Raw genomic sequence first — 12,740 nt, forward strand, 5'->3', positions numbered from 1 at the left:
TCAAAACCTTGTCTCCATAGCTTTACATGGGCCCTTGAGGGGGGGGCGGGGCGAACCCTCAGAACATCCAGTTCATCTATCATATACAGTTGATGATAACAGTCACTATTCATACATTTGCCGGAAAGATCCATGAGACAATGAGCACAGAACCTGGCACACAGTAAGTGTTGATGGAGGGAGGGTGTGGAAAAGACAGGAAGAAAGAAACACACACCCAAAATGACTGTTCAGCTTCATGGGCCATTTCTTGGGTCAAATGGGTTCATTTATTCGTAACAGCTGCTTTTTCTCGAGCCTCTACTATGTGCTCTGTATCACCACACTATACCTCCATCATTAATCCCCAAAGAGGGATCTGGCTGATCTGGCCGAACCCCAAATCCAACCACTTAATCCGCAAGCTCTATTGCCTCTCTGGGGTCCCTGTCCTTTACCCCTCCTCCTCCGACCCCGGGCGACTGTGGGCATGACGGGGAGACCTCAGGGTCTCGGAATGGGAACCCAGGAGTCCTGGGCCTGATCCTCTGCTCCCATGGCCCTGCCCTCGGGCCCCAGGAGGGAGGAAGCGAGAGGCGAGTGGACAAGGGTCCGGCTGCAGCTGGTTGAGCTGCGCCAGCCTGGAAGCTGATTAGGTTCCTGGTTCCCACCGGGGCCAAGAGTGACACCTGATCGCAGCGGATTGTGAAATGGCAGGAGGTGGCAGCCCGCCCGCGATGCCCGCGGAGCCGGCTACCTCGCCGGCTCCGCCCCGCCCCTGCCCCACGCCCCCTGCGCGCGCGCGCGGTTAAATCCCATCCCGGCGGCGGCAGATCTCACCTGCACCCCGCCGGGCGCAGCACCATGCCTACCTGCCGTGCAGTTCTGCTCTTCGCCACCTTCCTCCTCGGCCTGCTGCTGCTCGGCTTCCCCCCGGCCACAAGTGAGTGGGGGCAGGGAGAGGTCCAGGGCCCAGAGACCCGGGCCAGGAGCGCCAGGACCGAGCCGGGCAGAGGTGTAGCCTCTCTGCGGGCTGGAGAAATGGGGATTCCTGGGGCTGAAGTAGGGAGACTAATGAAGACTAAAATTTGGGGACCCCTGGTGACTAAAGGTGGTGACCCTTGGAAGTTAGGGTGTGGAGGCGGGGAAACCACTGAAGTTTAAATTTTGGGGGAGAGGCTTTGTGCTGAAGGTGGAGACTCAGCGGCCCGAGGAGGGATCCTGTGCTTAGACATCGGTGACTCCTAGATTGTCAGCTGTGCTGGGGCGGGGAAGGGGGGGTCCCCTAAAGATAGAGGGCTCTGAGGCCAAAGGATCGGTAACTCCTGTACTCCAAGGTGTCGGGGACCCCTGGCCTGGAAGTGGGGTCCTCTGAGGCTGTAAGGAGGGACACCTAGGGCCAGAGACTGAGAATTCCTTGAAGCTTGAGAGTTGGGATCTTCGGAGCAGGAGGTGGACATCCTCTGGGACCGGCGACCCGCTCCCTCACTGACCGTGCTCTGCATCTCCTCCCAGGCACAGGAGCAGAGAAAACAGGCGTTTGCCCAGAGCTAAAGGAGGACCTGAACTGTACTCAGGAGTGCAGTTCAGATGGAGAATGCGCGGACAACCTCAAGTGCTGCCGGGCGGGCTGCGCCACCGTTTGCCACCTGCCCAATGGTAACCCATGGGCGACCAGGGCGGGGGCGGGGCGGGGCGCAGGGAGGAGGCAGCAGCGCCCTGGTTCCAGGAAGAAGGGCGCTCCCGGACCCAGGGACCATTGGCAGTGTTAGGCGGATGGAACCAGATCGGCCCGAGCTCTCCCTCGCTAGGCCCTAGGGACACAAAGGCGTCGCTGAGCCGCAGCGGGGCAGTGTGGGGGGAGGTCAGGGAGGCCCCCACCCCTAGCTGTAGTTGATTCTCTGGTGCATGACGAGTTTCCGGGCACGCGCACCAGGGGGGTTGTTCCGGGAGGTCGGGGGACCAGGTTTCCAAGTTTCCTCCTCCACCGGGTGGAGCAGCAGAGAAGCCTGGAGCTGGCGAGTGGGCTGGGTCCCAAGGCCTGCGGAACTCACCCCTCTCGGTGTCCCTCCCCTGGAGTCACCCCTACCCCTGGGGGAAGGACTTAGGGCGCCTGGCCTGGCAAGTCTCCCCGGATTCCTCTGTCCAGGCGGAAGGAGACCTTACAGATTTAGGAGAGAGAAAGGTTCTTGCCCAAGGTCACACCGCCAGCCCGGGCTCTGGCAGGAGTCATAGCCAGGGGGCTCAACTTTTGCCTGAGTGGTTTGAAGAAAGTCAGGACTCCTCCCTCCGCACTCCGCCCCCTTCCTCATCTTTGAAACAATCTCTCCCACTCTAGGGACTGAGTGAGAGAGAGAATGTGTGAGAAAGCTTGGGTGCTCCATAAAATGTACTTGCTAGTGCTCAAGTCTCTCCATTAGGCTGTGGGACTCCCATCAGAGCAGGAAGTGGCATTAGACAGCATGGCATCCAACCTCTCCTTTTCACAGGGAAAAACTGAGGGCTAGAAGTAGGGCTATGACTTTGGGGGGGGAACTGAGGTATTGTGATTACTGGTCCTTATCCAGAATATGACCCCTATGATTTTTCCCTTTGTTATTTCTCCATCAATGCCAGGAGGGGCTGGGAGGGTTTGTAATTAGAGACCCCGGACACTTATGAACAGGGAGGTGAGAGGTAAAGGAAGGACTGGCCTAACCAGGCAGCTTCTGGGTCTGGAGGCCTCTAATCTGCCCCAGAGACAGGAGAAGCAAAAGGAGAGGTGGAGATTGGGAGAGAAGGCAAGAGGCAGACAGACCGATGAAAGAGGTGGAGGGGCAAAAGAAGGAGTGTCTGCTGTTAGGTGGGGTCTTTACTGGTCCCTCATCTCAGATGGACAGGAAGAGGGCCAGGGCTAAATCGCCCCCTGGACTAGAATCCTAGTTCTGCCACCTGCTAGTTGTGTGATCCTGAGCAAGTCACTTTACCTCTCTGAGCCTCTGCTTTCTCATCTCTCACTCCAACTTTATAGGGATGACACGAGGGGCTAAAGAAAATAATACATGTGAAATGTCTTAGTAAAGAGTAGATACTCTATACACAGCGTCTAGTCGGTAAACCGCTACCGATTCCCTTTGTCCTAGGGTGCCCTGGTGTCGAGAGCCCATGTCTTTTTCAAAGGAATGGATTTCCTTGTGCCAGGAAGTCAGCCACTCCTGTCCTCTGCGGCTAATCACCCAGCTCTGTGCCTGTGTTTGACATTTGACTGGGCTTATTCCTGGGGCTTCTGGGAAGTGAGCCGAACTCCCTTCTCCCTGACAAAGAAAGTGGAGTGTGGGGTGGCTTGGGCTCAGGTCTTGGTTTTACTTTTGACCAGCAGCATGGTGTTGGGTGATGTCTTCTCTCTGTCTCATTTTCCTCATCTAGCATAGGAACAGGGTTAGAAATAGCCCCTACAGAGATCTATGATGCGAGGATTAAAGGAGATAATGGATTTACACAAAGAGCATTGTAAGCGGCACATCTCCACAGTGTTAGCTGTGTGTGTGTGTGTGTGTGCGCGCGCACGCGCGACTGTATTGGTGGAAGAATGCTGGTCTGTACTGGTCTGTACATGGGGATCCATGGTGTTCCTCCGTGGTTGTCACTGGGAGTGAGTATATGGCAGTGAATGAAGAGATTGTTGGTGTGAAACCCCTCACATGTGCACAGAACTTTACAGCTGCCAATGCAGCAGGGTGCATGGCACACAGAGTGTGAAGCCAGATTTCTGGATTTCAAACCCTGCCTCTACTCTGTATGCCCTTAGGCAAATTACTGAACCACTTGGTGCCTCAGTTTCCTCATCTGTAACATGAGGAAACGTTAACAACACTCCTCTCCCTCTTGTAGGATTATTGTGAGGGTTAGATGGGTTAATGCACATCAAGTGCTTAGACTCATGCCTGACACATAGAAGGAGCTAAGTAAATGTTACTGTTCTAATTACTCATTATTATTATTGATTAGTACAAAGTAGTTTAATTTTTCAGGGAGAAGTAATATAGACATACTGCCTCCATTGCTTGCATAACAGCCCCATGATGGGGGCAGCTCTGATCTCGTGTAACACCTGAAGACGCTGGGGCTCTGGGAGATTCCTGCCCGAGTCCACAAAGTTAGGAAAAGGCAGAGCTGAGGCTCAGGCTGAGGTCCTGTGATTCTAAAACCAGTGAAGGAGAGAGCATGAGGGAAGGGGAGGGGTTTGCAGGGCATCTTCCTAGGTTCCCTGAGATCAACTGTTTGTGCAGCCAGGGTGAGGGACTGTGGGGCGTCAGGCTGTGGATACGTGTTCGTCACCCTGCAATTTCTTCTCCCCACCTCCCCTTGCTCTTCCTTCTACCCAGAAAAACAAGGTTCCTGCCCCCAGGTGGACCGTCCCTTGACCCCGCTTGGCCTCTGCCGGGACCAGTGCCAGGTGGACAGCCAGTGTGCTGGCCAGATGAAATGCTGCCGCAATGGTTGTGGGAAAGTGTCCTGTGTCACTCCTGTCTTCTGAGGTAGGTGGGTGGGAGGAAGGAAGTGCACTGATGCCCAGATGTGATGACACCTGCGGGAGGTTGAAAAGGAAGACCTGGGCGAACACACTGCTGTTCGCTTACCTGTCCATTTATGAACTTTCACCCACTCGACAGCTATTTCTTGAGCGTCTATCACATGCCATGGTCTGTTCTAGGTGCTAGGGACACTCCATGAGTGAACAAGCCAGACAGAAATTTCCCTGATAGGGTCGATATGCTGGCGGACAATAAACAAAACAAATAAGCAAGCACATTTTGTTGAATGTTAGAGGGAGAATGAGAAAACCGAAGGGGGATAAGGAGTACTGGGGTGGGAGTGGGGTGGGCAGGGAACAGTGCTGCCTTTTTTACACGGGACAGTCAGGGAAGGCCCCACCTAGAAGGCTGCGTTTGAACAAGGACTTGACACTGACGCTGACAGAGGGAGCTGGGAGCTGTGGGGGCATCTGGGGAGAATGTTGCAGGCAGAGGAGGAAGCAGGTGCAAAGGCAGGAGCATCTTGGTTTGTTTCAGGAAAAGCCAGAGGCCGGAGCCGGAAGGGGTAAGTGAGCAGCTCGGCAGGGGCCTGATAGGTCATTGTAAAGACTTTAGTGCTGACCCAGAGATGTTGCACCCTTGGAAATGGACATGCTCCGACTTAGATTTGAAAAGGCTTGCTCTGACTGCTGTGTGGAGAATAGGCTTGGAGGCGCAGCGGTAGGAGCAGGGAGACCTGCGAGGAGGCTCCTGCAAGAGGCCAGGTGGGAGATGACGGACCAGGGGAGATAAGTGGCTGGGTTCGAGACATATGCGAAGGTAGATGGGACAACATTTGCTCATGAAATGGCTGTGAGGGAAAGAGAATATTTGTTCCTTTGTTTCTTTAACACGTACTTCAATAAGTCAGCAGCTGGCAGAAGAGCTGTGTCCTGGGAGAGGGGACAGTGGCTGGTGCGCCACTGGGGAGGTAGGAAGCTCTTTGCATGGCCAGTGGGAGGCAGAAGCGTTGATCTTTACTTTTGCCAAGAAGCTTGGCTTTTCAAGAGGAACGTGGTAGATAGAGGTCAGTTAACTTCAGTTCACTTCCTCAAATGTGTGTTGGAAGTGTGCGGGCACTTAACTCTGTGGCAGGCTGGGGCTATGTTTGGCCGCCTCTAGTGGCTCTGACACTGAAAGGAAAGGCTTGTGGAGCCTTTTTTTTCCCCATCTGTAATTCAAAATGAAACATTAAGTCCAAAGTCAGTGTCAGGGGGAAAACAAAAATAAAACCCGAAGTACGTGCTTTGTCTGCCCACTGGGAGATCCAGCCCTGTGCCACCAGCTTCATGCCAGTGCTAGGACAGGTGTGACCACTGCCCTTCCTTCCAAAGCGTGTAGCCCCGTGGCTGAAGTGGACAGATGGACAGACACTCCCAGTGCCAGTAGTCAGTGCTGCAGTGGAGGGAAGGGCTGGGTGTTGTGGGAACAGAGAGGAGAAAAACCTCACACAGGAGGGGGTAGGGGGCAGAGGGGGCAGGCTTCCTAGAGGGGTGACCCTGGGCCAGTCCTCAGGGATGAGTGACAGGTGGGCTGTCCGGTGTGATACACTGGGGAGGCTGTTTCAGGCAGAGCGAACAGAACGAGCAAGAACCTGGAAGCGCCCTTTGGTTGAAACCTCATTGTGGACCTTGTGCTGTCTTTGACAAGCTCTCAGCCAAGGGACTGGCAAGTTGCAATGGAACTCAGGGTTGCACAGAAAAGACTGAGGCCCAGAGAGAGGGGAGGACCTGCCCAAGGCCCCATGGTTGCTCTTTCAAGGCCCGCCCTCCAGCGCTTGAGAGGGAACCACGGTCCCCCTAGGGCCCAGGGCACTCCAGCCATGCCCACCATCTCTTCCCTCCATGAGTGCCAACAGCACGGCTGGGATTTGCAGTCAGGAAGACACAGGTTCGAATTTCAGCTATGACACTTAACTAGCCTTTCGCCACCTTCAGCTGCAATTATTTTACCTATAAAGTGGGATAAATTAGATCTCTTTGACCAGCGAATCCCAACTTAACCTAAGGCATGGCGGCATGGTGGGACTTCCTGGTGGGAGAGGGACTCTTAGGGAGATACGTGACGATGGGTCCTCAGGAAGGGTCGCTGGGACCATGGTATAGACAGGTGTGTCCTGAGGGTGGTCTGAAGCAGAAGATGCGAATCTAAGATCTGCAGAGAAGTACAGGTAGAGCCCCAGGGCCTCAAGAAGATGAGGTTTTGCTCTGGGAGGAGGGGAGCTTTGGTCCAGGATTGAAGCTGCAGGTACTCTTGTCGAGTATTATGGATATTGTTGATGGTATTGTGATTATCTCCCTCCAGCTCCAGCCGTCACAGCCTGAGGAATGGGGGGAGAGTGGACGTTTCTGCCTGGCACCCGCCCTGCTGCCTTCCCCTCTTTCTGGCCTCTGCCCTTCCCCCTCCTGCACTGACCACAGCTTCTTTTGCCAACTAATAAAATAACCATTTCCAGCACTGGCGGGGCCATGGCCTCCATTCTTATCATTCCGTCCCTGCCTACCCTGACTCTGCCTTGAGGTGGGGGAGAGGGCAACCTGATCATCCAGGCACCAGGACCAGGGGGGGATCAACTCTGAAACAATGAACATAAATTCAGGGCTTGTCGTGTGTGTGGTTGGTGTTCTTCTCCGAAGGTCACGAAAGAGAAAACCGAGGCTCAGAGACGTGGCGGAACGCTTCCACAGTCACTGCGAGTCATGGCTGGGGTTCTGATAATAGCAGCAGTGTGTATTGTGCCAGACGAAGGGCTGGGAGATCCGCTGGTGAGAACTCCTGGATCCGCAAAACACCCTCAGAGTAATTGATGACAGGTCTCGTGTTACAGACCCAGACGCCACCGAGTTCCTTGCTTGTGGCCACAGAGAAAGAAGGTGGCCAAGCCAGAGTCCTTTGTTGTTTTAAAGCAAACCGTTATTTGGTATAAATAATATAGTCACATAGATCAAAATTCAAAAGGTAAAGAAAAAGGATATACAATGAAAAGCATCTTTCACCCTTGATTCTCTCCCACCAACCGCAGCCACCCAAAGTCGACAGTTTCTTGTGTATTCTTTCAGAGATCTTGCTCCATTTCTCTCTCCCTCCCACTCTCTCCATCTGGCCCTGCTCTATCCCCTCTCTACTTCCCCCCACCCCCATAGTCTTCACTCTCTATCCTCTTTCTGTCTATTCTTCCTCCTCTCGATTCTCTCTATCCCTCTCTGTACCCCTCTCCATGCTCCTCTCTCTTTATCTTCTCTCTCTATCCCCTTTTCTCAATACTCTGTCTCTATTCCTCCATATACACCCCCCCCTCCATCCCTTCCTTCTACACCTATTTTTCTGTCCCCCTCTCTCCTCCCTATTTCTCCCTCTTCTTACCCCCTCCCTCTATCATTTATGGACAACTATCCAGGGATATGTAGATATAAGATTCTCATCTATCCCACCTTTTACACGAATCATAGCACACTTTACACATTGTGCTGCCTCTTGCTTTTTTCACTTAATGTATCGAAGATCATTCCATAGTAAAGCATAAAGAATTTCTTCATTCTTTCCCATGGCTGTAGAGTCTCCCATTGTTTGGATGTATAACATTTATTGAACCACACTTCTACTGAGACCATTTAGGTTGCTTTCAACCGTTTGCAGGCCTAGATTTGAACCCAAGTCACCTGACACCAGAGTCCCATGCTTGTTTCATTGCAGTGATTTCTCACTTTACTCCACGGGGTGAGGACAAGGGAGATGATGGAAGTAATGGCTGTGACACTGGCCTCCCAGGACAGCCTTTATGTCCTTCCCTGTTCCTCCACCCACTGTGAAATGTGAGAGATCAGGGCAGCTTGAGTGTGATTGTCTGGACAGAAAAGCATGGGGGCTTGGTGTTTGGACAGCCTTCACTGTCTCATCCTCTTGTGGGTGACTGCCCCCCGGCCATGAGCCAGGCAAGAACCAAGAGCTTCTCCACCCACCCCCTCGGGAGTACAAGGTGAAGGAGACTCCTGGATGGGAGTGGGGTGGTCAGTGCATAAGACTGTCCCCTAGTGATTGATGGCAGTGTAGCTTTCCTCCTAACTTACCCTTTCCTGCTTTTTATCTGTGCCCAAGCTTGGGTCTCCCCAGCCCTTCTAGGCCTAAACAAAGGCACTCAGTGATGAGCTGGATAGAGTTGTTAGGGACTAAATGTGTGGCTACCATCTCCTTTCTCCAGGTTTGCCTTCTGAAAGAGCCCTGGACAGGGCCATGTCTAACTCAGGGTTGGCAGGGGTCTGCCTTTTGTATGCACATCGTCATTCCTTCCACTAGCACCCACATGGCAAACCTTTATCACTCATGCTGCTCTTTTCGTGAGCCTATCTATGACCACAGAATCTTTGACACAGGGCTCCAGGCAGCTGCTACCAGCTACCCATTGATTGGAGCTGGCAGGCAAAATTGCTACTCCTGATTTAACTCAAGAAATATTGTGGAATATCAGAGCTGGTGGTTGAGGTTTCACTGAGTGAGAAGGCTTCACAGGGCCACCCTAAATAGAGGTCCAAGGGAGATGAAACCTCAGGCCCTCCACTGGAATCTTAAGACAGGGTGGGGCTTTCTAAATGGGGCCCTGGGGCTGGCTGAGTGTCTCAGTTGATTAAGTGCATGAGCTCTGAGCAACAGGGTCGCTGGTTCGATTCCCACATGGGCCAGTGAGCTGCCAACAGGTGGCAGGATGCCTCAGCTGGTGAGAGCATGTGCTCCTAACAACAATGTTGCTGGTTTGACTCCCGCATGGGATGGTGGCTACACGCCCCCCCCCCTCCACCCCGCAACTAAGATTGAACACGGCACCTTGACCTGAGTGGCTGAGAGCTGCTGACAGGCTGCCGGATGGCGACTGTACTTGGAGCTGTGCCCTCCACAACTAAGACTGAAGGACAACAACTTGGCTGTTCCCCTTTCCCAATTCCCCAACACTGTTCCCCTCCCCCAATTCCCCAACAAAAATCTTAATAAAAAAAATAAATAAATAAATAAATAAATAAATAATAAACGGGGCTCTGGCCAGGGGCCTCCTGGGAAAGATGAGGTGGGGAGAACCAGGGGTGGAGGCTGGAGGGATCCCAGTGATGACCAGAAAGAATCTGCCTGGGAAGGAGGGGTGGGGTCATGTGAGGGGTGGGGTCATGTGAGGAATCTGAGTGGGGGGTTAGGAGAAGCCCCTGGCCTATGACCTTTGATTAACTTTCGCAGCCAAGTGGCTGCTGTAGGTTGGGGACTCCGAGGGTCTGGCTGAGGAGGGGGAAGAATGAAGGAACTCTGGGCTGGTCCCTTCTGCCCCCTTTTCCAAGTCTCGCTGGGTTACGTGTTCTGTTGCCAGACCACAGCAATGCTCAGTTTGGGCGAGGGGGATTGCTCCAGGACCAGGGATCCCGGTAAACTGCTGGCCCCTGCTGGGACTGTCACCCTCGCAGCTTCTCCCAGAAGCTCTCAGCCCTGCCACCCCTCCAGAGCCCAGGGCTGGGTTTCTTCCTGCACTCACCTTCTCCCATCTCCAGCAGCGGACCGCTTTGCTGATGCCTCTAGCCCTGTCTCCAGTCCAGAGGGCCGTAGGGTAAAACCCCTGTGAAAACCAAGCTCTTCTGCAGGAAAGTGCAAGTGTGGAGTTGGAGGGATCATAGGAATTTATATGAGAGTGAGCTGGAACTTAAAAAAATGAAGTTTTCAAGACAGACCAGTAGACGACAATCCTGCCTGAGGAACAGCATAAGCAGAGGCATTCGCTCATTCAGTATTTATTGAGCGATGACGTAATCTGATTTACGTTTGAAAATAATCCCTATGACTGCTATGCTAAGGATAGACTCTAGGGGGCGAAGTGGAAGCAGGGAGAGCAGGTAGGCTCCTGCAACAGGGCAGAGAAGAAATGACTTCATTCCCCTTTCTTCATCTAGGGCTCTGAGCCCCCCACCCCCACCCCCCCACCCTGCAAACTTCCCGCCCTGATACTCCTGCAGCTTGGGCTGTACCAGCTCTGATGGGTCCTGTGACTGCTGCGTGGGTCCACCTGTCCTGTCTATTGATGCAGCTTTGGGAAACTAACTTGTGAAATAATCATATTGCAAACACATCAACTACTCCCCTTCCTGCCCCATCACCCTGTTTAACCAGTTGATAATTCTACCACAAGGTCGTGGCAAAAATGAGAGGGGGAGGAAAACGTGTAAACAGTGATGGCTGACAAAACCTAACTCTCCATTCAGTGCTGCAACCTGTTGGTGAGGGCCTGGTTTGTTTAACTATTAAAAGTGGTGCTTGGGGGTAGCTGCTGGGTTCCTCCTCCCCTGCCAGCTGCCAACCTGAAGCTCTGTGCCCTAATTCCCCTTTTCCACAGTCCTACAGATGGGGTGATTTCTAAGGGACAGGCTGGGAAGTGCTCCGTACCCATATTATGGGTGGGTGAGAGGTCAGCCCCTGCCAAGTGGCTTCCCGAATGCACTGCGGTGCCGCCATTCCATGACAGGGACTGTGGCTACCATGGCCTTCCTGGAAATGCCACGGGGTGTGCATTCCTAACTCTGAGCCCCCTCTACCCATGCCCAGGCCCCCACTGGGAGCAGAAGGCAATGGGAGATCATTGGCCTCCCCGCTGGTGCGACTCAGTTGCTGCCCCAGCCATGGGTGGCAAAGTCAGGGCTAAGGCGGAAAGAAGGAGGCTGGACAGGGCTAGGGTGTGTGGACGGAAAAAGGGCCACATGTTAAACCTGACAAGTTCAGGAGACTGTAAATAGCCACATAGGATGGTGTGAACATAAAAATTCCTAACTAATGTGGGCCATGGTGGGAAGTCACATCCTTGACTTGTAGCTTCCTTGACAAAGGTAAGTTTTCACTATCAGTGAGCCTCTCTGTTGTCTTTTTGCATCTAAGATATTGTAACATGCCCTTGGAATGTAAGAGTAATCCCTTTTTCCAGACCCCCCAGGGGACACAACCCACCACACCAGAGCAGGAAACTACAAAATCCCTCATTGTTATCTTGTTCCCCCAAAACTATCTCTATGTGCTGTAAAATGCTATGAACTATCCTGTACCCACCAATGTGGAAGAAGTGCGTCTCTCCATTTTACTTTTTATCCAATCCCAGAGATTTCCCTGCTTTGCTTTCTCCTACCCCCTTAATCTACAACCAATGGATTTCATGTAACCCTCCTCCTTTGATTCTAATGTATAAAGTAAATTGCAAAATGGCCCTTTTCCAGAGTATTTTCTCAATCCGTTATGACAATTGTCATCAGTTTTGCTCAAATAAACCCTTATAAGCTTTCTCTTAGGCTGGATGTTTTTTCATGGACAGGTGCCAGGGGGTGGAGAGACAGCTGCTGAGACTGCATCCTGGAGGCCTCAAGAGGTGGGACAGCTCTTGAGACAAAGCCCCAAGTCCCCAGAACACACTCCATTCTCTTATGGGTCTTCACTTACAAAACACAAATTCAAAGGCAAAATTATTGAGAATTTCAAGGTAGTGACCACAGATCCCTAACCCCAGGTGTAGATCCTCCTGAGTGTAGGGCCCTGGGTAACTTGGTTGCACATTCATGAAGCCTGTCCACACACCTTACTTGGATTTCACTAGTTGTGTCAATAGTGTCCTTTATAGCAAAAGAAAATTCTGGATCCCGCATTGCATTCGATTGTCATGTCTCTTTAATCTTCTCTAATCTGGAAACGTTCCTTGATATTTTTTTGTCTTTCAGGACATGGACACTGTGGAAAATTACAGGTCAGTTATTTTACGGAATATCTCTCAGTTGAGCTTATCTGCTTTTCCTCATGATTAGATTAATGTTCTGCATTTTTGGTAGTAACACTCCCGAAAAGATATTGTGTTCTTTGCTGGTGTATCATCTCAGAAGGCATATGACGTTGATTGGTTGGGTTACTAGTGATGTTAATTTTGATTAGTTGAATAAGGTGCTATCTGCCAGAAATCTCCACTGTAAAGTTCCTCTTTTCTCCTTTGTGAAGAATAAGTGTGGGAAGATACTTTGAGACTCTGTAAATAGCCGACTACTTCTCAAAATTTTACTCACTAGTTTTAGCGCTCACTGATGATTCTTGCCAGAATTAATGATTATTTAATAGTTGCCAAACACAGGTTTTCTAGGGCCGGCCAAGTGGCTCAGTTGGTTAAGAGCTCGCTCAAGAGTTTGAGCTCTGAGCAACAGCGGTTCGAGTCCA

At 52.1% G+C, this 12,740-nt stretch overlaps 1 protein-coding gene across 1 annotated transcript; it reads left to right on the top strand.

Annotated features, from left to right (window-relative positions):
• Positions 1 to 778: 778 nt before the first annotated feature.
• On the top strand, positions 779 to 6,989 carry WFDC2 (WAP four-disulfide core domain 2). Its single transcript, XM_019636896.1, has 4 exons — positions 779 to 922; positions 1,495 to 1,638; positions 4,344 to 4,496; positions 6,837 to 6,989. Exons 1-3 carry the CDS (start codon positions 844 to 846, stop codon positions 4,493 to 4,495), a joined length of 375 nt encoding a protein of 124 aa, XP_019492441.1. The 5' UTR covers positions 779 to 843; the 3' UTR covers position 4,496; positions 6,837 to 6,989.
• The last annotated feature ends 5,751 nt before the right edge of the window (positions 6,990 to 12,740 follow it).

Source organism: Hipposideros armiger, unplaced genomic scaffold (genome assembly GCF_001890085.2).
Source record: "Hipposideros armiger isolate ML-2016 unplaced genomic scaffold, ASM189008v1 scaffold_31, whole genome shotgun sequence".
In the NCBI taxonomy this organism is placed as follows: Eukaryota; Metazoa; Chordata; class Mammalia; order Chiroptera; family Hipposideridae; genus Hipposideros; species Hipposideros armiger.